The sequence below is a fragment of the Panthera tigris genome, chromosome A1 (assembly GCF_018350195.1).
Source record: "Panthera tigris isolate Pti1 chromosome A1, P.tigris_Pti1_mat1.1, whole genome shotgun sequence".
NCBI classification, from domain to species: domain Eukaryota; kingdom Metazoa; phylum Chordata; class Mammalia; order Carnivora; family Felidae; genus Panthera; species Panthera tigris.
The window spans coordinates 211,383,147-211,408,804 of NC_056660.1; the positions used below are offsets into that span (position 1 = coordinate 211,383,147).

General features: G+C 36.4%; 1 protein-coding gene across 1 annotated transcript; it reads right to left on the bottom strand.

Moving 5' to 3' along the window:
• Positions 1-277: 277 nt before the first annotated feature.
• Positions 278-25,552, bottom strand: TARS1 (threonyl-tRNA synthetase 1). The gene is made up of 19 exons (XM_007097431.3): positions 25,389-25,552; positions 20,064-20,144; positions 18,059-18,249; positions 15,063-15,186; positions 13,141-13,262; positions 12,541-12,658; positions 12,209-12,273; positions 12,046-12,124; positions 11,166-11,312; positions 9,950-10,048; positions 8,799-8,965; positions 7,730-7,892; positions 7,497-7,634; positions 6,743-6,820; positions 6,436-6,536; positions 6,223-6,327; positions 4,922-4,994; positions 1,905-2,019; positions 278-799 (listed from the first exon to the last, which is right to left on the bottom strand). The coding sequence occupies exons 1-19, from the start codon at positions 25,443-25,445 to the stop codon at positions 651-653; spliced, it is 2,172 nt and encodes a 723-aa protein (XP_007097493.2). The 5' UTR covers positions 25,446-25,552; the 3' UTR covers positions 278-650.
• Positions 25,553-25,658: the final 106 nt, after the last annotated feature.

Here is a 25,658-nt window from a genome sequence, read left to right on the forward strand (position 1 = left end):
CACGTCTTCCTTTAAAGACTCATCTTCATCTTAAAATTTTGTGCAAATCTACTTATATTAGAGCCAGGGTTGGTTTTAATTGTTTCCATCCAAAAAGAAGTGACATTCCAAAAGATGCCATCCTCTGCCCGAGAAGCAGGAACCTAGCCCATCACCCGGTTTATGAACAGTGGACACTCCCAACTGACATCATATACTGAATCACACAATTTGTTCCAGGTAAGCACATACGTATGCGAAGGACAAGTGTTGAAACTTAGGTGAATTAAAGTTTTTATTTTTACAACACAATCCATTTCTAGTCTTTCTTTTAACCAAATTTGAAAATTTTTATTTTTCGAGTGCATTAAATTTACAAAAACATCCTCCCACATTACATTAAAGCATTCCTCGTGTTTTATTTCCAGTACTCCAGTGTTCATTTAACAAATAAAATCATTTTAACGTTGTCTCCTTTAATTACCTCCTCCAAATACCCATTGTCTAACACCTGTCACGGTCACAAAATAGGTTGACCCTGCAGTCACCTATGCAGACTCTGCTAAACTATTCCAAATTCAGTATGAATCGATGTTTTCTAGAGTGTAAAATTAACGTTACAGAAACTCTGTTCATCTGTCCCGCTGAGACAATCCGGGAAAAGCTCTTCATTAGAATTCTTCTTCTGCCTGCTTGCTGCGCGACTGCTTGAGCTGCTGCAGCCGCTCGATGGTCTCGGAAATTGTACGCTCTCCATGTACCTTATTATCTCTTGTGCGGATATTAACAGTGCCACTGGCTTTCTCTTTTTCACCAATAACTAAAACAAAAGACACAAAGCTTTGTCAGATGGAAGAGTTTTTACTGAACATTCGAACAGAAATGATCCTATGACCTAAAAGCCCCCATGTAGCTTTTGACTCATTAAAATGTTCAAATGAGCTATCAAGTCATGAAAAGATACACAATACATATTACTTAATGCATATTACTTGCTGAAAGAAGCGAATCTAAATGCATATTACTTGCTTTAAAGCAAGGAATGCATACTTACTTAAATGCATATTACTTTCTTTAAAGCAAGGAATGCATACTTACTTAAATGCATATTACTTGCTGAAAGAAGCCTATCTAAAATGACTATGTATTGTATGATTCCAACCATATGAGATTCTGGAAAAGGCAAAACTATGGAAAAGGTGTAAAAAAAAAAAAAAATCAGAGGTTGCCTATGGTTAGGAGAGAGAGAGAGAGTGTTTTGTATGTAGAGCACAGAGGATTTGCAGGGCAGTGAAACAATTCAGTATGATACCACAATGGTAGCTACATGTCATTATGTATTTGTCCGAACCCACAGAATGTACAAAACCAACAGTGAACACTGATGTAAACTGTGGCCTTTGTAAAAAAGATACCAGTCTGGTGCAGGATGCTGGTAGTGGGGGAGGCTGTGTCCGCTTTGGGCAAGAGGTATATGGGACAGCTGTGTACTTTCTGCTCAATCTTGCTATGAACTTAAAGTGCTCTAAAAAGTAAAGTCTATTTAAATAGACTAATAAATAAAATAAAACGTTCAGGTGACCATGTACAGTTAGACGACCAATTTAAAAATCTTTTCATTTAAAAAAATGTATCACTTTGCAATGCTTCAAACCACTATATTCACTTAAACCAGCCAACTTAACAAAAAACTTACTATATGAAGGAATAGGAGAAAAAAGAAGATTTTTAAACAAACCTTTAAAGATTATTCCTTTTCACACCCAAATTTCCCTTTTGTTATAATAACTGAGCAAACTTAATAGTTTAAGAGTCTAGACTGGAGGGAACTAAACTGATGACCACAATTCTCTTAAGGCTGAGTCTCAAGATTTCAGTGTTCTCCTATAGTTTGACAGATTTTCTTTGGTAAGTCCCTTTCTTACCTAGGATGAAGTTATATTGTGCCAACTGTGCATTTCTGATCTTCTTATTTAACGTACAGCCCGGATCCAGATCAATGTCCACCATGAATTTAGCATCATGGAACTGTTGCCGTACCTATTTAAAAAGATACAGAATTCTTTAGATCTAAAGTAAGAACTGTTATTTTGATCTTAAATGGTTTAACATGATTTGGATAATCATACAGATATTAAAAAAGAATGCTGATAGATATACTGAAGCACATATTGTTAATTTGTGACTTGAGACTGCATTTTTTTTTAAATTTTTTTTTTTTAACATTTTATTTATTTTTGAGACAGAGAGAGAGAGAGAGAGAGAGCGAGCATGAACAGGGGAGGGTCAGAGAAAGAGGGAGACACAGAAAATCTGAAACAGGCTCCAGGCTCTGAGCTGTCAGCACAGAGCCCGATGCGGGGCTCGAACCCACGGACCGCGAGATCATGACCTGAGCCGAAGTTGGACGCTCAACAGACTGAGCCACCCAGGCTCCCCGAGACTGCATTTTTAAAAAATAAAATGTCGTATTTTGGTCTTGAGAGGTAAATGTTTTAGAAAATCCTTAAAAATCAGAATTCAGGCAATCAGCTAAATTTAATCAGCTCTGTTAAAACGCATTACAAAAGAAAACAAATCCTTTTGCAAACATATCTTAAGTTTCCTAAATAGTTGTCAGGAAACAAAATTATTAATCAGTCTCCATATTAATATACAATGATGGATGTCCAGTCTAATAGAGAATGTAATATTTCTGATCCCTCAAAAAGGCAGCAAGTTGGCAAAAGGAATCCAGCCACTGCTGCCATCTGTGTATGCAACATTTTAAAATAAAATGTTGATATGCACAAACAATAGGCTAAAAGCATCTTAATAAACTTCTTTTATGTTATTAGAGAATGGAATACAAACCATTACATAAAATTCTTTTAACACTAATTATTTCTTTAACATCTCTATGTATATGACCTAAGTAAACAGAACTCTATAAGAATAATTTAAATATCAAGTTTGAGAAATATTAAAAAGTAATTTGTTTTCTAAACAGTGATTTCCTTTTTGATTAAAAGAAAGCTTATTAAATAATGGAGTCAGACGCAAAGATCAAATTGAGATTTCTTGAAATAAACTTCCAGGAATCTAGCAAGCTACATTACAGATTATCATTCTGTGCCTTTTTATCTCCCTCAAAAATACTAGTTCCACTTTACTGTCCTAAGTTTTTGCATATGAAATAAACAATGTTTTCAGTATTTTTCCTTTCCAAAAAAAGCAACATTACATTAAGTTTTATTAATTTTAAGTTAAATTAAACTAGATTAAAATTCCCATCTACCTGACTACCCATTACCACTAATATGACAAAAAGATCTGAATAAACCATTTATATTTCACTAATAGGCTGTTATGTGTAAGTGATCATTAATCAATGAATCTGCTGGGATTGTGTAAGTAAGCAAATTTCTGAAGGGTTCTTACACAGTTTATTAGAGTGTCAGAAGAAGACTACACTTTCGACTGTAACATGTTTTAAAGAATAAAGCACCAGTGTTTTAGTTTTTTTGTAGGGTTTGAACTCATGACCCTAGGATTAAGACTTGAGCTGAGATGAAGAGTCGGATGCTCAACCAACTGACCCACCCAGGTACCCCAAAGCACCGGTGTTTTAGTTTCTTAACATGGGCCCTTGCGTGTACGTGAGTTGGGCTATTCTGTAACTGGGGAGGTGGCCTGGTAATCTCAGACTGTTTAGCACCTCTGGTCTCCAGTCATTAAGTATCAGTAGTAGTGCTTCCCAACCCCTGTCAACTCTATATAACCAAAAACCCCACCCCGGTATAATTCTAAGTGCTTCCCACCACCACTGATGGAACAGAGTAAGTTAGTCTTGTCTCCAGTTGAGAAATGAGTTATTTAATTACAGACCTTTCTCCTACCATGTGAGCTTTCACAATACAAATAAGATAAAGTACAACCAACTAACCATGGAACATAACTGATTTTCATCACTTGTAATTAAAACTACTGTGTGCAGTAATAGAAATATAGTATGTCTGAATGGTTTGCTTTTTAGCTGGACTAATGTTCATTTATTTTTTTAAAGGCAGTTAAGACCTGAGTGCAATTTATTCTGATGATCTGGAAACATGATGGCTTTGATATTACAATATTGTTTGCTGATATTCAGATCTGTCTGTATTAACTAGCCAATTTATTACTTTTAGCTTGCAATTATGAAACAATGCTTATTTATAACACAACTTTTACTGATTTGAAATTCCTTAGTATAAAATTGTCCCTATAACAGAACAAATTCTTTTTAAGGTATGAAATATGAATGGATATTTACATATCTGTTAGTAAGGTAGTTTTTTGGAGGGTAGGGCAAAACATTGGTCGGGCATGCCATTAACCTAAAAAAAAAAATTATAAATAATTGAAGAAATGTGCATTAAAAACCGGGGCACCTGGGTGGCTCAGCTGGTTAAGCATCTGACTCTTGATTTCAGCTCAAGTCATGATCTCAGGGTTACTGAGTTCGAGCTCCACATCGGGCTCTGCACTTCCAGTGCAGAATCTCCTTGGGATTCTCCCTCTCCCCTTCTCTCTGCCCGTCTCCCACTTGCACGCATGCATGCATGCATGCATGCTCTCTCTCAACATAAATAAATAAACTTTAAAAAAAAAAAAGTGAAGCAAATTACTCTGAGTCAAAGAGCAGCTTAAAATACATTATGCATTTGAATTTACACATCATCCTGAGGCATTTACTATTTCCTAATACTAAACACTAAAATAAACAAGAATATATAGACACTATTCAAATTACATCTTCTGATCATGAAACCATGTAGGAAAGTATTAAAGAGGTAATATAATCTATTCAGGTTTATGACAGATTGAAAATAGTAACATATCTCTATACCACAAACAGGTTGGTTTACCAAGGATATATAGCTGAATGACAGGAAATTAAAGGAAAGTCATATTTAAGGATTACCTTTTGGGCATATTCATCACATGTCGGTCCCACTGGAACTACCATTACTTGGCGAGGAGACAGCCAGAAGGGCCTTTAGAAGAAATTAAAAATATTTAATGTGGATTGGGGCCCTTTCATAAACAAGGATGGCATATCTCTTAGTCTATTTTTCAAGATCTTTTCCTGAAATATGTAAGGGCCACTTAAAAAAACTACCCCTTCCCCCATAATATCCAATAAAGACTAAAGGGAAGAGATTCAGGAGCAGAAAAGTAACCTTAAATCAGGAAAATCCATAACTAAAGTTTGATTTGCTACACAGATGGCAAAGCGCATTGAGAGCAGGGACAAACACACTGTATGTATGTAGGGTTTACATTTCACAAAAGTTTTGCATCAGTACAATTAATATAGCAGACTCTACAGAACGGGGGCTTGACAACCTTGTGCCGCTTTCAACTGCCTTCACAAACTGCAGGCCAACAGAGAAAATTGCTTAAAAACAAAATGGAAGGCATGCGCTCAGATCTTGCCAGCAAAAGCATAACCTCACAGAAACAAGACACAAAGTGTTGATCAGTTTGGAGTCGGTACTTCCAATTAAAAAACAACTGGCTTCTCAAGGATGTCAAAATACATGCTTATTATGATCAGCACACAGCGTAAGCCCAAAGCCTACTCTTGTTCACTCAGACAAAAACATCAAAACCATATTAATCCCCAAAGTTACTTGAAAAGCAATCAAATGGAAACCAATTTGACAATAAATTTCATATATTGAAAAAAAAAAAAAAAGAAAAACAATCAAAACAACAAATGTGCTTCTCAGTGTATAACTCCTAATTAGAAAGTATTATATAACATTCAAACAAATCAAGTTGTGAAATAAAAATAATGATGACTAATAATTACTCTTAAAGGGGGCGTCTGGGTGGCTCAGTCGGTTAAGTGTCTGACTTCAGCTCAGGTCATGTTCTCATGGTTTGTGAGTTCAAGCCCTGCGTCAGGCTCTGTGCTGACAGCTCAGAGCCTGCAGTCTGCTTTGGATTCTGTGACTCCCTCTCTCTCTCTCTGCCCCTCCCCTGCTCATGCTCTCTTTCTCTCTCTCTCAAAAATAAATAAACATTAACAAAATTAAAAAATATATATTCTTAAAGCTAAAAATCTGGGCTTAGATTGGGATTCCTTATTGTACACCTGTCATCAATTAGAAGTCACCAATCAGAATCATTCTTCTCTTCCACTGTGCAACTAAACTGGACAGTAGACATTTCTTAGTCAATTTACATTCTCCAAACAAAAACAAGGACAAAAATTACCATTTGCCGCCATAGTTTTCAGTGAGAATAGCAATCATTCTTTCCACTGACCCCAAGATGGCTCTATGGACAATCACCGGCCTTTTCTTATCATCACCATCATGGCTAGGTAGAAAAAAAATGTTGTACTTTATATATATATAAAGTATATATATATATATTCCTTTATAGTCCCCTAAAAATGAATATTCAGAGCAGACACCAAAAACTCACCTTACAAATGTAAGATTAAATCTGATGGGCAACTGAAAATCCAACTGGATTGTTGCACACTGGTGGTACCGACCAATTGCATCTTTAATCTGTATATCAATCTAAGAAGTAGAGACTGGGTTATTTTAAGATGCTGTCTACATTAAAGCTGAACAGTAGTTGTAACAAGGCTGGTTGGCTTTCTCTCTTTTTCTTTTCTTTTTCTTTTCTCCCTCCCTCCTTTCTTTCTTTCTTAACTTATTTTAAAGTAATCTCTTCTTCACTCCAAAATAAACATCACATTACTCAAATAGACTTTCATACTGACCTTTGGACCATAAAAAGCTCCATCTCCAGGATTTAACTCCCACTTTTCACCAAATTCATTCAGACTGTTTTCAAGTTGCTAAGGACAAAGCAAAATCATTTTTATTTTTGTTCCTCTGCAACTTCCCTTCTTCCAGCCTAATTTGAGACTAAAAATACTGCAATTACTTTCATGAATCCCTCCTATTCTCTGCGTTAGAATTTGGTCCACCTAAAATACACAAATTTCCTCTTTTCTGAGAAATACTGACATACATCACTGTATAAGTTTCAGAAGCATAGCACAATGGTTTGATTTACATAGGCTGTAAAATGATTACCATATTAGATTTAGTGAACATCCATCATCGCATACAGATACAATAAAAAGAGAAAAGAAAAAAATGTTCTCTTTGTGATGAGAACTCTAGGATTTACTCTCTTAACAACCTTCCTGTATATCATACAACAGTGTTAGTAGCTACAGTCATCACAATGTATATTATATTCCTAGTACCAGTTTACCTTATAACTGGAAGTTTTTATCTTTTGACCAACTTCCTCCCATTTCCTTTTACAAGTTATAGCTCAATGACTGAAAAAAATATTCAACCGTTTCTAATATAAAATCATACATTAAAAAAACCTAGTTTACTCAACCTATGAACCATTTCAATTTTCTCTTTTGCTTTTTATCCATTTAAAGAGGCTTGGGTTTCTTGGAACAAGTTCATTTCAGTCAAATAGCATTCAAGCATGCTGAAAAACACACTTACTTTCTCAGCTTGATTCCATACTTCAATATCTCCAAGGAACTTTTCTGGGCGAGTAGACAGGTTCAGTTTAAAAGAGAATCCAAATATGCTATATACTGTACGTAGAAAATCCAAACAACCTTTTATTTCATCCTCAATCTTAAAAGAAACAAAAACAAAATAGACATTGGTAATTTTTCCTTGACTTTCTTCACAGTTCTTTCAGAATATTTCATCCCAGAGTCTCAGAATACCTGCTCTATGGCACAGAATATGTGGGCATCATCCTGTTGGAATCTTCGTACCCTCGTGAGTCCCGTGAGCGCTCCTGACAACTCATTCCTATGAAGTACCCCAAAATCGGCTACCCGGAGAGGCAACTCTCGCCAGGATCTTGGCCGATGATCAAACATGAGGCTGTAGAAAACAGAAAATCAAAACCCACTGATATTTACTTTCACAAGAATAAAACTGTTTTTCTAAAATATGAAAGGCTGTCCAAACAGGCAACATTTCTTAAATTCTGGACTTCATACCACAATGTAAGCATCAATAAAACAGCAAATAAATTATAGTATGACCATCCACAACCAAGAGAGAGAATAAAAATTTATTCCCAAGAGTCTGGAGTCAAATCCTTGTACTCAATATTTCCATTCATTTGAGGACTGCCTTTAATGATCATTAAAAAAAAAAAAAAATCTTAGCTCCATACAAATCATTTAACATACTGGAAACTAAAGACTGTGCTTTCCTGTCACTCCCAAAACTGCTTCAGTCTAAAGGTACTTCAGCAACGTTAGAGTATCTGGGAGAACTAAGAAGAAACCCAGTCGGCTCCCTGACTTACAACCCAGTTCCCTTATGGAGATTCCACTCTCCCCTCACCCTTGAGGCCTTGCTGCCAGGACCTGTAGGCACCGAGCTACCTACTCTTCCCCTGATCACTCTACCCAACTTTCAAGGCTAGAAAGTGAAAACAGTTGCAAAGCAAGGAAGATTTCTCAGTTCGTTAGCAGATTTTAACAGAACATGTTTAAGAAAGAAAAAAAAATCTAGAGAATCTGCTATGTCTACATTCAATCTCTCTTTTATATTCTGCCTGTTCACTGCTATTACCCCAGTGCCGTTCTTGAATGTCTACATATCTGAGCATCTAACTGGGCATGGAGAATATTATAATATCACAGAATGGTTGTATTTAAATATTCTTCTGATTCCATAATTTGCTTTAAACAAAAATTCTTTTGAAGGAGGGAGAGCAATCCAAGACACATTGTATCATGGGAAAATCTTTGCTAGAAAGTCAAAGCTGCTCAATACCAGTGTCCTGGGCAGTTCATGGGTTTCAGAGCAAACAGCTCCTTCTCCACCTCAAAGGAGAACATGTTCTCACTATAGTGCTGCCAGTGGCCCGAGGTCACCCAGAGTCGGCTGTTGTAGATGTTTGGGGTGACCACTTCCTGAAATCCTCGTTTCCGATACTCACTCTGTTAGAAAACAAATGCAATACACATGAAGAAAACAGAAGTTTATACTTCTGGTGGGAGTAAAATATAAAGAGCAATTTTAAACTATCTAGTGAAGTTCAAGATGCACACATGCTGTAATCTAGAAATTCCACTTGGGGGTATATACCGAAGAAGAAACTCCTGCACACGTTCATAAGGAGGCCTATCAAAACAATGATTTGTAATATGAGAAAATTAGAACTTATATCAGTGTCCACCAAGAAAGGAATGGGCACAGTGTGGTAGGTATAGAGAATAGTAAGTAACAAGTGAAACTAAACTGGATTTAAAAAATCCTAATGCCGACCGAGACACAATGAGACTTTCCATGTCAATTTGAACTACACAGACAGACACAGAATTTAGGGTACATGTATATGGGGCCCGTATTAAATAACACGGACACATGCTAACTTCAAATAGTGGTCTCTTCTATGCAAGGAGGGAAACGGATCAGAAAGGGTCCTAAAAGGGAGCTTTTTGCTTTACTCTGTCTTAGTTTACTGTAATAAAAAAATCTGAAGCAAATATGTACCAATGTACATATGTGGTAAATTAGGTGGTGAGTATGCAGTTGTTGGTGGTATTATTCTCTATAAACCTATGCTTGAAAAGACTTCTTATTTTACAAAGAATAAAAAAGCAGTGTAAAGATTAACTTGTTTTTTGGAGGAAAACACAAACAAATGGTCAAAGAGCATATCGAGCTCCCAGGTAAAGGGTTCCAGGTCCCACCTCAAGCTCACCAGCCTCTCTGTTGTGTACATACCCATGTACATGGACAAAATCACATACGAGGAAAAAGGAACGTTTTAAAACATTTCGTGAAAACTCAGACTTGCGATTTTATTCTTTTAAATATTTCTTCTCAAATACAAGATTATCTTTCTTTTTAGCAGACCTTATTTAATTAAATCAACTTATATCCTAAATTTACAGAAGAAAATAATGAATATGGTTTACCCTGATGAATTCAATAAGTGTATTATAAATGTATGCTCCTTTCGGCAGGAAAAAGCAACTTCCAGGGCTGAGTTCATGAAAGAAATACAGTTCTTGGTCCTGAGTAAAAGAAAAGCAAAAGAATGTTTATACAGGCACGTAACATCAACATAAACTTCTGGGCTCCTGAGTTCAGATTACAACCGTGGTATCTGGCATTTTAATGTGTGCCATTCCCGAATCAAAGAAAACATGTCAACATTTCTGGTACACTCAGGAGGATAGAACTGCCGCTGATTTACAACTTAGCACAAGTACATTCTCCGCATGTTCTATTCTAAATCCAGTCAAGTTTACCCAAGAATGACATGGAACAGGGGTCTTAGTTCTCTTTATTATCCAGTGGGAGTTCTCATAGTTTTAATTCCTCAAAGCTCCAAGATGTGACTATTGTTTCTTTTTCTTTTTTAAAGTAGGAGTGGCAAGAAGAAGACTAGAAAGAGGACAGTGATAATGAAAGAGGAGATGTAGACGAAGGTGGCTGCCCCTGGGTTTGGTGAAAGAAGCATACCCTCCTACCTTCTTGCCTCTCCCCCCAAAAATGCCCAGGATCCTTGGAGAGGCCACCCCCAGCCCCCCAACTGTTGGTGCTTCCTTACCGCTGGAATTTTTTTCAGGCCCTCAAGGGAGCAGAGTAGTGGATGGCACAGAGTGAACACAATTTTAGAAAGGAATATTTTAACCAAATATAACTTCCAGTCCAGAGAACAGTCAGATTGAGGAATAATAAAGGAAATGACACTGTGGTACCCACCAGTGACTTGCTATGTCACCTTGGGCAACAAGAAAATTCACTTTGGAAATCAGTTTCCACATCTTTAAAGTAAGTCAGTGAGACCAGGAAACTTTCAAAGCATCTCCCAGCTGTATAAAACATCGCTGTACTGCCTTTTACAGAAAACTGTAGGTCGTCAGCATTTGTTCTCAACAAAAGGAGTACTTAAAATGAGTATTTGTGTAGTACCGAGCACACCCTAGAAAGATAATGTGGATAGTAAACAATAAGTAAGATAACAGTAAGATAATCAGGAAGTAATTTATGGATTATATAGGACACAGTATAAAAACTACTGGAAATAACCACAACATCTTTTCCAAAGGAAATTCTTAATACAGCAAAGTTTCAAATGAAAATAAAGAAAATTCAGTCTAGAAACATTATTCTTTTTTAACATACCCTTCCAATTTTCCTATGATCTCGGTTTTTAGCTTCCTCTTGGAACTTCTCCCATTCTTTCAACATTTTAGGATCCGGGAATGAAATGCCATAGATTCTCTGGAGAGTCTCCATATCTGCTTTGCCTTCCCAGTATGTGGAGGAATTCTGAAAGCAAAGATAAGTCATGAAACAATACTCAAACCTGTTAATATCTCACTTATTTTGAGTTAGATGTTATTTCTCATAGTCGCCTAGGAGTCAAATTCATAATAGTCCTTATGACAAAAAAGTGGTATAAAAAGTACACACTTAGCAAACATCTCACAGTTGCTCTGAGTACAAAGCTGGCTGTTTAATTCCCTCAAAAATAACTCCCTCTCAATTACCCACTCAAACCACAACTCCATGAATGAAACGCAAGGACATCTCCCATGATATGATTAAACAAAAATGGAAAAGAAACCAACAAAAAATATCTTGAAATGACTCAATTATTCTTATGATATTTAAAGTGCATTTGAATAATCACCCATAAAATATTTACCAACTGGTCAAAACTGTCAGGACTAGTTTGGTTAAAAAGTGCAAATAAAGTAATTATTAAACAAACGAAGGACAAAAGCACACATTAACAGTGAGCTTTAAAACTCGTAGAAGCATGACTGTGTGATTTTTGTAAAGCCCCGAAAGCCCCCCATCCTCACGTGCTCTGCTGATGAATGGTGAGTCAGTCACTGTTGGAGACTTTCAGCTAAAAAGTAGATAGCAAGAGAAAAAAAAACCCACCCTTAAACATGCAACAGAAAAATAGGTAGAAAGAGAAACCAATAGAAGTTTAAATATATACCTACAGTAGATAAGTACATTTATATAGAGTCTTTAAGGTTACATTGCTTACTTTGTGTATTTTCAAAGTCTTAATTTTGCCAGTGTGTCTGACGTGAGGACCCCGGCAGAGATCTATCAAGGGACCACACCTAGAGATAAAATGAAAGGAATTTTAACAAAGACTTAAAATGACATATACACCAGTTACACTTAATGACACTTGATAGTCTCACCTATAGACTGTGGTAGTTGGAGTATTCACTTTTTCATTCAATATCCGGCATTTGAACTTGTTGTACTAAAAATAGGAAAAATTATTTCTTTTTAAAAATCCTCCTTTAATTTTTACCTCTGAACACTACAGCTAAAACATAACTTGAATACATCTTACTGAAGCATTATAGGAAAATAAATATGTCAATACTTCATGTTTTACAAATATTGTTACATTTTTCTCAAGAACAGAACCGGCTTCAACTTAGTACACTAAACCCCTGTGTGACAACTTAAAGTAACAATAATAAGTGATATAAAAGTGGAGGCCATACATTACATCTCAATTTACCTTAAACATTTCTAGTAAAGTTTCTTTCTTAACTTCCAGTCTTTCAAAAGCTTGCTTTTCTTTAATGATTTTCTTACACAAAGCCTCCAAAGAAGAGAAATCATTGCTGGACACACCCCTGAAGGAAAAGGAAGTGTAATTAATCTCATTCCACTCTATTCTACTCACATGATAGGTTGGAGGAATGTTTCTTTAAAAAAAGTGAAGAGTTTTAATATAAAAAAACAGACCCTTGCATCACATATTAGAATCTTAAACTAGGTATCATTATCATTTTTATATTTTATATTTTCAGTGGCTTCTATCTTGATCATCATGGAGACTATGCCCACTACTGCACCCTCCCTCCACTTCTATGACCAGCTTATTTTATTTCCCAACATAGTTTAGGGCTATACTTCTGTCTACAACAGAGCTTTCATAAATTACTACCACCTCAAAAGTTACTACAAGACTTCAAGTTTTCATAGTGGAAATACCTGTTGACTATTAAGCAATAAGCTTGATATCATTCCTTCTTTCTTGAGAACTCTTTAAAAATAATGTATGGACCCTTAGTAATTCAGAATTTATTTTTCTTTATTCAGTTCAATAACTCACCCTTCTTCAAGGTACATGTCATAATAGAATCCGTTTTCTATTGGTGGACCATAACATAAACATCCACCATAGACTCTTTCCATGGCTTCACCCATTATGTGAGCGCTTGAATGCCAATATACCTGAAAATACAAAGAAAAATGGGATGGTCGGAGTCTGAACATATATGTTGTAAATTAATATAGCTGCCTTGAAAAAGATATTTAAAATTTACTATAAATAAACCCAAGACATAAAAAAATCTAAATTTATAAATGTATAAACAGTGGTATGATTCTATGCAGAGCCAAAATAATTTAAAAGGATTCCAATTACTAAGTTGCATTTGTACCTTAGGAATCATCTGGCTTAGTCATTTTCAAACTAATTAAATTCAAATTAGCATCATTAATTTAAATCGGATGGATTCTGTTACCTGAAAACAACTGCCACTCACAATGTCACTGTCTTATTGACCATAATTGCTCAGAATCTTTTGAGTCAATGTGCCCATATCCCACAACCTATGTCCTATCCTGTGACCTTTACTGAGTCGTGGAACACCACTTAAAAATTACACTTTCTTTTTATTGGCTTCAAAAAACTAAGGTGCTAGAACTTGTCCCCACAACACAACTATAAAACACAAGGACAAATATATGGATGCTGAAAACAGATGGCAGTACAGCTAACCCTTGAACAATGCAGGGGTTAGAGATGCTGGCCTTCAGTATAGTCAAAAATCTTAGTACAATTCATGACTTTCCAAAAATGTAACTACTAACAGCCTGAAGCTGCCTGACCAGCCTGACCAGAAGCTTTACTAATAACATAAACAGTCAATTAACACATATTTTGTATGGTATATATATCATACACTGTCTTCTTACAATAAAGCTAGAAAAAAATATTAAGAAAATCATATGGAAAATACATTGATTTCATCAGAAATCAGATATTTATTTATAGATAATTTCATCAGAAATCAGATATTTATTTATAGAAAAACAATCCATATATTAGTAGACCCATGCAGTTCAAACCCATGTTCAAGGGTCATCTATACTTGGCTTTTAAGGTGGTCAGATGAGTCAGAATATACCCAGAGCTATACTTTCAAGATTTATTTGTAAGGTACCAAAATGATTTTTTTAAATTAACTTTATTTATTTATTTTGAGACAGAAAACATAAGTGGGGAAAGGCAGAGAGAGAGGGAGAGATAGAGAATCCCAAGCATGCTTTACCCTGCCAGCATGGATCCTGATATAGAGTTTGAACCCATGAACTGCGAGACCATGACCTGGGCCGAAGTCAGGCACTTAACTGAGTAAGCCACCCAGGCACCCCCAAAAATGATTTTCATAAAAAACGTAAGGAATTCAGAATACATCTGAAAAGCATTAATACATATACATAAGTAAACTATCATAATAAAACAAAATATTTTATTTCCCTTTATATGGTATGCCATCAAGGAGAAATAAGAAAACCATGACATCAAATGCAGGTTGATTTTTATAGTGCTTCAGCAAATCTGCATTTTAAGATGAGGAAAATATGGAAATTAATCGTCCAATAGGGGAGTAGTTTAAGGAAATGTTCAATTTTATTTGTAAAATCTATACATCTTGCTTAAGTACTGACTGATAGAGTAGAACCAATTTTTACTTGCTTTACCAATTTTTAATAAAAATTTAATAAAAATCCCAGAACATATTTCCCACTGAAGTATCTAGTAATGAAGATAAATTGATTCAAGTTCACTTCTTAAATTTATAAAGCAAACTCTTTCACGATGCTCCCTAAATCAAAGACAAAATGAAGATTTCAAATATGACAATGAGACCAATAAGCTCTAAACCCACTGACAGTGCGAGCAGGAAGAGACCAGAAACGGGAACCCTGATCCTGAAATTCAGTGACTACTGAATAAAAACTTACTGCCTGAGCTTCCTCATCCTCAAATTTGAGAAGCTCCAAGGTACAATCTTCCTCCAGAGGACGGTCTAGGTCCCAAACAACTTGATTCACTTTAGCAATAACGGTGTTGTCAGCCAGGCCTTGACTTAAAAAATATACACACATGTGTATATATATATATATATATATATATATATATATATATATAAACAAAAGAATATAAAAAAAAATCTTCTGTAGCACACTTAATCTGAGAATAACACGAAAATAAACATTACATATATCCTATAATAACACATGTATTATTTATATTATAGTTTATGTATCATAGCTTTCTGAATTAAAATGGAAAAAGCAACAAACCCCTCCAAAATGTACCCAAGTGTAACTAGAGGATCCTGAAAATCCAGAACACTATTATTTCATAATTAATGCCTCTTATTTAAGCAGATACGACGACTGTGATAAACAAACAATTTTCAGTGGTTTGACTAATCTTTTAATTTCTCCAAATGAATTTTCCACAAAGCCAAGCTATTTAGACTCCAAAAAAGAAAAAGAGGGGCTACTGAGTAATCCTCTGCTTTTCCTTGTACTTGATATCTGTGATAGATCTCTTCTCTGTCAGGTAATGTTAACCTCAGAATAAATTCTGTAATGCCAAAGATGGTATGATTTATGACAAGCATATAGGCAAAATAAAGGACTATTCAATAAAACTTTTTTATAATATGGATTTAAAAAGTCAGCTAGACACACACCACAGAGTACACAACATAAAGGATCACCAAGTGGTTAAGACCACACTATGAGACCACACCAAGTGTAAGAGCCACAGGAATTCTGAGGACTGGAAAGCAGCAAAGGTCAGACAGTCTGGACAGGCTTTGAGGATAAAGAAATGAGGGGCTGAAGGTTCAGAAGAACTAACAGAAGGATAACCATAAATTCCTAATGCAACTTTCAAATTCACTGCATTTCCCACAAATTACATCCAATGTTTTCTTTCCTTCTGAGATCATATAAAGTTTCAGAGACATACATGGGTTTGGCAGAGAGAAATATATTTTATCATATTGGTGTAAAATAGTTTTCAGAAGATTAAAGAATTGATCAAAGGCAACTAATATTCTTTGCATTCTTTGGGGGAAAATGGCTTTTATTTAGGGTCCAAAATGGTGTCTTAAGATACTAAAGCAGAGTTACTTTGAAAATGTAGATATGCAGAGACCATATTAGATCATTTCAGTTTTCCAAAGGGATAAAGTAATCTAAACTTTCAGATTTAAAACAAAACTTGAAAGAAAAACCTTCTAAAGCAAATGGAGCGTGCATTTTTTTTTTTTTTTTTTTTGTATTCACAACTGATCATCCAAACCTTTCAACTGTTACCCATGCTATAATTTTTCACACAATAGCAAGAATTTATCCTGGACTTTTGTAAAAATGTCATAAACACCCTCACTTGCAGATCAATGACTTAACTCTAGCCCTAAAGCTCATCAACGCTTTACGTAAACTTTCATAGTTCTCAAAAAAAATATTTTCTTAATTGGTTATTTGACAAATTACAATGTAATCTGGAGGACGACACTGTAGAATGTAGAGAATAGGTTCCTGAACTAATAAGAGCTTGAATTTTATTTTAAAGAATTTTTTTTAATGTTTTATTTATTCTTGAGAGAGACAGCATGAGTGGGGGAAGACCAGAGCGAAAGGGACACCGAATCTGAAGCAGGCTCCAGGGTCTGAGCTGTCAGCACAGTCAGAAGCTCAACCCACTGAGCCACCCAGGTGCCCCAGGAGCTTGAATTTTAATACCAACACGGCTACAATCTCAGTGTGAAACAATGGAGGAATATCTTAATCAAAATGCCCTTGAAAATTATCTCTAAAATGAAAGGTTGAATGGGTATTTAGGAGTACACCCACTTATTTATGATTTCACATGGAAATCTGCTTGATATTATAATTTTCTTCTTACTTTCCTTTGGAATAAGCTAGAAGTAGTTTAGGTAGAAGCAATGGTCAAATTAATGGAAACACTCCATTTTCTTTGTAAAAAGTACTAATCAGTGTCCATGGCACAATAAAGACTCATGGCTCATAGAGCAACTGCTCATAGGCCACCAGCTGCATAGTGGGCTTACCAGTAATCAGCTAGGTTGGTTCCCAAACCTCTTTATGTATTTGTTCTTTTGGGCCTTAGGTTCAACAATATAAAATTGATGATAATCAACCATGTTTCACAATTACATGGTGACTGCATGTGGTTCAACTCAACATATAATGAAACAGTAAAAATAAATAGAAATAATTACATACTTAAATATAGGGTGAAGGATAGAGTGAATAAATATGTATTTACATGTTTTAAATTAAAATGTTTAAGACAGAAATTGGCAAACTTTTTCTGTAAAGAGCTATATAAATATTTCAGACTGGGCCACACACGGCCTCTGTCACATATTCTTCTTAGTTTTCTTATTTTTTTTCAAGCCGCTTATGAACCGTTCTTAGCTCTTGGGCTGTACAAAACAGGTTTGTACAATACCTGGTATTATACATATGCATCAATTTATGCTTTCCTGTCTTTATCATTTCATATAAATTGACCAACTATTGATCCCATCATATCAGAAAAAGAAAGCTTGACTCTGTTACAAAGTATATATATCTAACTCTCAGTTATTTCTTCCCAATAAAAGTTTTTAACATCGAACAGTCTATACATTATTTTCACATGTCTTTTATTAGTTTAACTTCTCAATGTCAGATGTTCTATCTTCATTTTTAACTTCAAAACAGACAATTAAGTCAAAACAGGTGAAACACTGTCTACTCTCAGAAATTAAGTCTTGAACATAAAACTCCACATCATTTTGATTTTTAAAAATCCCAAATAATATAAACATTAAAAACACAATAACATAAAAACATTATAAGGATAAAACTTGACAAGATAAAAAAAAGTTTAGTTACAAACAACAGAAGGTCAAGACAGGTGTAGTTTATACCTAATTCCACAAGCAATTTGATACGGTGTAGTTTTCCAGGATTCTGCTTTGACCTGTTTACCATCAGGAAGAGTGACTTTAATTGGCTTGCTATCTTTTTCTGCTTTTTCTGCCAGAATGGAATCATGTTCTGCCTTTAGTTTATTATACATCTCAAGACGTGTGTTAATATATTCAGGCCAAGGGTTCAACTGTTAAGACAACAAATGAGGAAATAAATGATCAGTAAATACTTGCTTTCCTTTTTAGAAAAAGGGAAGAAATAATAAAAATAGACAATGCAAAAATTATGATTACTAATTCAATATGGTAAATGGATTGTCCAAATCACCAAGCACTCACTTATCCTGCCGGAAATTAAGGTAAAAAAATGAACTAAATGCTGTCTTCTTGTAATTTTTATTGTAAGAATTTTTTTAAAAATAGAAAAGTATAAATAACAACAGACATGTGGGCTGTCAATATCTTAAATGGATAATTATTACCATTTGCTATTTGCATAAGGTGTTTTTTTTTTTCCTTTTTAAGATATTCTCTTAAGGTCTCTTCTAACTAAATGACCTTGCAAGTACAGCTCTAAACAATACTAGAAATAAAAAGTAGCTGGCTTTTCCATTTTGTTTCAATCTTGTTTAGGAATGGTCTGTGCAGCTGGTCAGACTATATGTCCACTTAACAATTCTTAACTAACCAACTATAAATTGATTTAATGTAAAGGCTCCCATTCAACAAAAATACTTGCTGGATTCAAAGAGAAGAATAAAACCTGCATGTTGCCCTTAGAAGGGAGATAAGACAAGTACATAAATGATGGGAGCACAGAGGAGGAGGAAAGGTCCTGGACATGTCACTGTGAACTTATTTCCAGACAGATCATTGAAAATATATATAATCACATTTTGTACTTAAGATACTCTATTCAGAAGAGTCCTTTAATTGTACCTTCTGTTTCCTATCTGCAGACTAATTCCCAAGGTGTGACGGAATACCATGTGCTAATGTATTCAAAGTATGAGAAACAAATGAGGAAACATACACGTTTTTCTACTTCTTTGCAAATTTTTAAAATTCACAACAATTTCTTCCACAGTAACAGTGGGATATAATGGACAAAATGTAAGAGAAATGGTTAGATAGGGCTCTAAGCGACACTGAGAAGTTCTCAATCACCTACAAACTGACCCTTACGTAAATGAAAGCACTATAAATTTAGCAACACAGCATCAATAAAAGCAGCTCTTTAAAGCCAGTTTACAGTTTACTGTGCTACAGTATACTTCTCAAAGGCCTGTTCCTTTGTGCTTCTGTATTCTGGTAGCTTTCTAAGGAGTCTCTAATAAAATGATTGCAATGACGAAAGCAAAAAAATGAAGCAGAGTTCACAGCAGTTTAACTCATAAAGTAGGAAGACAAGTTTAACTGCCTCCTAAAGTAGAATACCCAGAAACCGAGTTGATTCTGGGATGACTTTTGAAATGCCACCTCTTTTTAGTGTGAGCTGGGGGAACTGTAAGCGTTTTCTTTACAATGGAGAAGTCTCAAGATCTGTCTGGCTTATAACCAAACCCTAGTGACAAGTCCTCATGGAAATAATGTGAAGGGTCAAGGAACTGGGGCTTCTTTGGTTTCTGCTGCATTCAGTGTAAACTCAAACATCAAATCTCTACCCTGTAACATCTCACTGAATGAAATGATCAGACTGCTGGCATCCACTCTGACAACTGAGTAATTATGAGGCCCCTTCTTTCCAACTTTTTTTGTCTGATTTTCGTAATCTAACCCCACAGATTATCTTGCAATCGTACTCAATGCTGTTTTCCTTTTTCAATTACAAATAGCTTCAAATCTTTTTCCCCTCTCAGACTTTCCTAATTTTCTTCCTGAGTGTGCCATCTCACACTTGTGCCATCTCACAACCTCATGTAAAGCATTAGAATCTTACAAAATATAAGTCTGAGCTCCTACCACCTTTCAATCTTTGATAACAGAGCTCTAAAACATTTACCTCTGCTCGACCTCCATCTCCAGATCCTTCTTTGTTCTTCTTCTTGCCTCCTTCCTTTCGCTGCTCCTCCCCGGCACCTATCTATACAAGCAAATAAGAAATAAGATTTTATATTTTAATCTAGTTTGACACCACTCCATGCTGCACCCAGAAAAGTTTTGAGGATATTATTTTAGCATGTATTTAAAAAAAAGAGCAGGAAATCTGACTTTGAAAGACTAAAAAATTTCACCACTATCAAAGACAAAATAACAACTGGCAATAAGGACAAATCTTTTTTTTTTTTAATGTTCATTTATTGTTGAGAGAGAGAGAGAAAGAGACACTGTGAGCAGGGGAAGTGCAGACAGAGAGGGAGACACAGAATCCTAAACAGGCTGTCAGCATAGAGCCTGATGCAAGGCTTGAACTCATAAACTGGGAGATCATGATCCGAGCCAAAATCGGATGCGACTGAGTCACCCAGGCACCCCAGGACAAAGCCTTAAAAAGAGAGAGGAGTTACTTGATAATGTTCAATTCCTCAAATTTCGTTTATTTTGCTTGTTCCTGTGACTCTCGCTTCAGGTTTGCCTGAACATATACTCAATATATAGCCACAAAAAAAGCATGCAATTTTAGTATAAGCATGCAGTAACAGGATTTGCAGAAAAAAAAAGTCCAACGCAATATATCCATCCATCCCACAAGTACTACCAAGACACTGTACTCATAGGATTTTAACCCTAGGAAAAAAGCAAACATAAGACCCAAATCCTGAAGAGGAGGGATGTTATTAAATATCCCGTAATGCCCAGGTCAGCCTCCCCAAATAAAGAATTATCCAGTCCACATTGTGCAAACTTAATCTCTTTAGGGAAAGTGAGGTACACACATGTGAGAAATTTCCAGGGGAAGAAAGAATACAGCTGTAGCACTATGATTAGATGTCAAATATGTTAGGACAACTGACCTTAAAGGATGAAGATTTCAATAGGCTGTATTTTGAGAATGGAGGAAATAAATTGTTGGAAATTGAGAGAGAGAGAGAATAAGAAAAAATGAGAGAAAGAGAGAGAGAATGAGAAAACCAGGCTGACTAAAACAGATTGTTTTAGGGGGCACCTGGGTGGCTCAATAGGTTAAGCATCTGACTCTTAATTTCAGCTCAGGTCATGATTTCAGGTTCACGAGTTTAAACCCCACATGGGATTCTCTCTCCCTTCCTTTCTGTCACGCACCTGCTCCTGTGTGGTCTCTTTCAAAATAAATAAATAAATAAAATAAACTTAACAACAACATTGTTTTAGGAAATCACGCTGGTTAAGACAAACTAGGGCTCAGACAGAAGCATGCACTAAAAGTTATGGGGTTACCATAAGGAATGTGGACTTTGATTAGAAGTACAAGAAGGCATAGAAAGTTTTAAAGTAGTAAGTCCTGTGTAAAAATAACCAATGTAGAGTTGGTTTATACTGGTGGTTGTCAGCCAGAAGCAATTTTGCTCTCTAGCAGACCCCTGGCAATGTCGACTGACATTTTTGGTTTTCACAACTGGGATGTGCAATTGGCATATAGTGGGTGGAGACCAGGGATGTTATTAAACATCCCATAATGCACAGGTCAGCCTCCCCAAACAAAGAATTATCCAGTCCACAATGTCAGGAAACTCTGAAATGCATTATGGGATACTGTGAAGGGCATCTTCACAGAAATGAAATTACTTCACTGTGTGATTGCTCACACAGAAACACCTTAAAGCAAATTGCACTACACAAAGTTTTGCGATTTACTAAGTTTCTCCACAAACAATCACATCTAGTTCTCAGCAACCCTGTGAGATTGCTATTATTATCATTCCCATTCAACAGGTAAGAAAGATTAAATTGGAAAAGGCTAGATGCTTTTTCTAGGTTCACACATTAAGTAACAGCAAAGACACCCATGCAGGTGTTGACAGTGGTCAACTCTAAGGAGGGAAGTGATCATCAGCAGTCTTTTGAGAAGTTTGAGGGTACAACTGGGAATATGAAGGGGAGACTTTATTACAGTCTTGTATACATTTGTGGTCTTTGATTTTTTTCTAACAATTTTATTGAGATATTTTCCTACAGCATACAATTTATCTAAAGTATACAATTCAATGGTTTTAATGTATTCACTTAACTATCACTACAATGAATTTTAAAACATTTTCATCACCCCAAAAGGAAACCCTGTACTCATTAGTGGTCACTCCATTTTCCCTTCTCCCCATTACTTGGCAACCACTTTTGTAGACAAAGGGATCTACTTTGTCTCTATATATCTACCTAATCTGGGCACTTCATATAAACGGAAGCATACAATATGTTGTTTTTTGTGACTGGTTTCTTTCACTTAGCATGATTTCAAGATCATTCACATTACACATCAGTACTTCATTCTTTTTTTCACTGCCAAATAATATTCCATTGTTCATTCATTTAACAGTTGGACATTTTTGGTGATTCTTTTGAATCTTATAAAATGTATTACTTGTGTAATTTAAAAAATAAACTAAATTTAAAAACGACGACTTCTAAATTCAGGCTGAGCTAAAACTTCCCCCACTCTGGGATTCTGGATTTCATAAAGTTTTAAGGTTAATTTACAGTCAAGAGATAAATAATGAACATACCTTAAGTCTATTCTAATCAATAAAGTACTAACCAACAGGGTTACAAGACTCTGTATGCCTTTGCTATACTATAGAAATGATGTAACTAATCAGTATTTCTGGTAAGAAGAGGAAAAAAAGTTAATTACAGATCTTCTGTGCAGGTTTAAAATGAAGAATGAGACACTTCTACTTAGCTGATTATATGTTTTTGGTTTTGGTCATATGGGTATTTGCCAAACAAATAGGAGTTGTGGAAAAGAGGGAGAGAATTAACACAAAAGTTTTCCATGTTCTAAATACCTCTCTTTTTACAAATGAGAACATTGGCCCAAGGAATATAAAGTATTTTGCCCATTTGTATACAGCTAATAAGTAGCAGAGCCAGGACATTAAAACAGGTTTCTCTAGAACTCTGAGGTCCATTCCATCTTTACTACAATTAGGAAGATGTTGGGCAACTGTTCTCTATTTCTTTTTTTAAATTTTTGTTTGTTTATTTTTGGGAGAGGGAGAGGGAGAGGGAGAGGGAGGGAGGGAGGGAGGGAGGGAGGGAGGGAGGGAGAGAGAGAGAGAAAGAGACAGAGAGAAGCAAGGCTTGAGCAGAGGAGGGGCAAAGAGAGAGAGGGAGACACAGAATCCAAAACAGGCTCCCGGCTCTGAGCTGTCAGCACAGAGCCCGATGTGGGGCTCAAACTCAAGGACAGTGAGATCATGACCTAAGCTGAAGTCGGACGCTCAACTGACTGAGCCACCCAGGTGCCCCAATTGTTCTCTATTTCTAATGAAAACAGAACAAAAATATGTGAGTTTATGTATCGTGTATTTACATATAATCAATCTAAAATTTCACCCTAAAAGTTAGAACAAGGACTTTGAAGGGAAGCTACAGAATTATTTTCCTAAGAGATATATAGGAGTTGAAGGAAAAGTATCTACAGAGTGTAGTTTAATTAAATTCCATCCCAGAGACTGGGACAGCTGGGCTAGGTATGTCCTGGGAGTCCAATAGTTTGATGGAGTATCTGTCCCTGACTCATACCCAGGCAGGTGATGGGAGGCAGGACAGCACTAGAGTTATGAGCATTGGCTACAGAATATTGGGTTTAGCAAGGTACTTAGTGTTCTTTGCCTGTTTCCTTATCTGATAATGAAGACAATAAGAGAACCCAGTTCATAGTTATTATAAGGATTGAAACAGTTAATGCATAATACAGTATCAGACCCACAGTTAGCACTCAATAAAAATTAGGTATTGTATAGTTACTATTATTATTATGGAAGGGAGGAATAATATGAAGAATAATAATATTAAGAATGGCATAGCATAATATTTGTGGACATAGAAAGTTGCTGACTATAGACTATTAAGCAAAAAAAGTAAACAGTTACAAAACAATAAAGATATAATTTTTTAGTGAAAAAATATAGATGGAGAAAACTCTATGGATTGGCAGCATTTATCACCTTAAATTTAATTCATATAGTTTAGAATGCATTTTTCCCATTCTATCCTGGACTTAGAGGACATCTTCATTTTACTGATGAGAAAACTGTGACTTTTACAGTTTTCCTATCAGAGATAGGAAGATTTATCCTATCAGAGAGTTAGGGCTGAGGCTGCTTTAGCTTAAGACATCACTTCTCACTTGGACTACTGCAATGGCCTCCTGCTTGTGGCCCGACCTCTTTCCAACACACCTTCCATCCCAATGCCACAGTGATCTTTAAAACTACTCTAAGAGCTGTAGGTCCCCCTTCAGGCTTATCCCTTGCAAAAAACCTTACTTCTCGGTGTGCCTTTTCACTGCCCTTGCTACCTTTACCTGGAAAGCACTGCCCTGCCAGGCTTACCTGGTGAACTTAGACTCATTCTTCCAAACTGAACTCAAACAAGCCCTTCCTTCCTATAAACAGAGTTAGGCTCTTTCTCTCTATAATCCCAGAGGTTGATCACACTGCACAATGACTGTTTTCCTGCCTCACACACCAGGATTTGAAGCTTTTAGTGACAGGCACTGGGTCCTTTTCACCTTCCTAGCTGCATCTCCCAGCAGTGCCTGGCAGAATAAATACCTGACATTTGTTGGCCATAAAAAAGCTTGACCTGGTGGTGTGAAAGTGACCTGGGAGTTGTTCCTAAGCAATGGATGACATCGAAGGCCTACAGCAGGAGGTAGGGCAAGTGTATAACCTCTCTCTCTATGGTTTGTCAGCTGGGGTCATACAGCTTCCATCACTTATTATAAATCACCCAAAATTGGGTCAGGTGGGACACATTTCGGAGACTCGGTTTTTCCCTTCCTTAAACCGAAGCTCTTAGCCCTACAGGGTTTTAGGATTAAATGAGGTTCTCAAATGCTCTTCCCGCCTAACGTGAGTCAAAAACATTACTCTGGGAGCCCCGAGTCCTAGATTCTAATTCTCTCCAGGCTTCTAATTAGATGTTTGGCTCTAAGCTAGGCACTCACTCAGGGTCTCAGTTTCTTCATCTGCAAAAAGAGGATGGACCCAGAAATGACCTGCACGGCCCTACCCTACTTTATGAATGTACGATCTGTCCCCCAAAGAGGCTCTGACTCAACCAGGAGCTCCATCGTCCCCCTCGCGTCTCGCCGCCCCCACACGGCAGGGGCAGCTTCCTCCTTCCCGCCTGGTCGGACACCGTGGACACCAAGCAGCCTCCGGGTCCCACTCAGTTCGCTCACCGGCTTCTCCTCGCCTCCCATATTCCCTGAAGGGCTTCTGTCCTTCTCCTCCGACATCTACAGACCACGAAAGAAGACGGAACCCAACAGCGACGGTCTGGAGGAGAGGAGAACCGAGGCGGGTCAGAGACGGGCTGAGGCTCCGAGAACACTGCGCTTGCGCCACGTGGCTCGGAAAGGACCAGCTGATGCAATCTGAAAGCGCCCATGCCCCGCCTCCGAATCCTCTGGGAGAATGGGCAGCCAATCGACAACGGTGGAAGGCGGGCC

What these genes read in the sequence shown, in the direction of transcription:
- TARS1 (XM_007097431.3), bottom strand. Translation starts at nt 25,445, where the DNA reads ATGTCGGAGGAGAAGGACAGAAGCCCTTCAGGGAATATGGGAGGCGAG. An exon ending in AGACTTTGAAAATACACAAA is followed by an intron (nt 11,313 to 12,045) that starts GTAAGCAATGTA and finishes CTTTGCTTTCAG; the next exon opens with AATTCCTCCACATACTGGGA. An exon ending in GAGCTTTTTATGGTCCAAAG is followed by an intron (nt 6,537 to 6,742) that starts GTCAGTATGAAA and finishes TCTACTTCTTAG; the next exon opens with ATTGATATACAGATTAAAGA.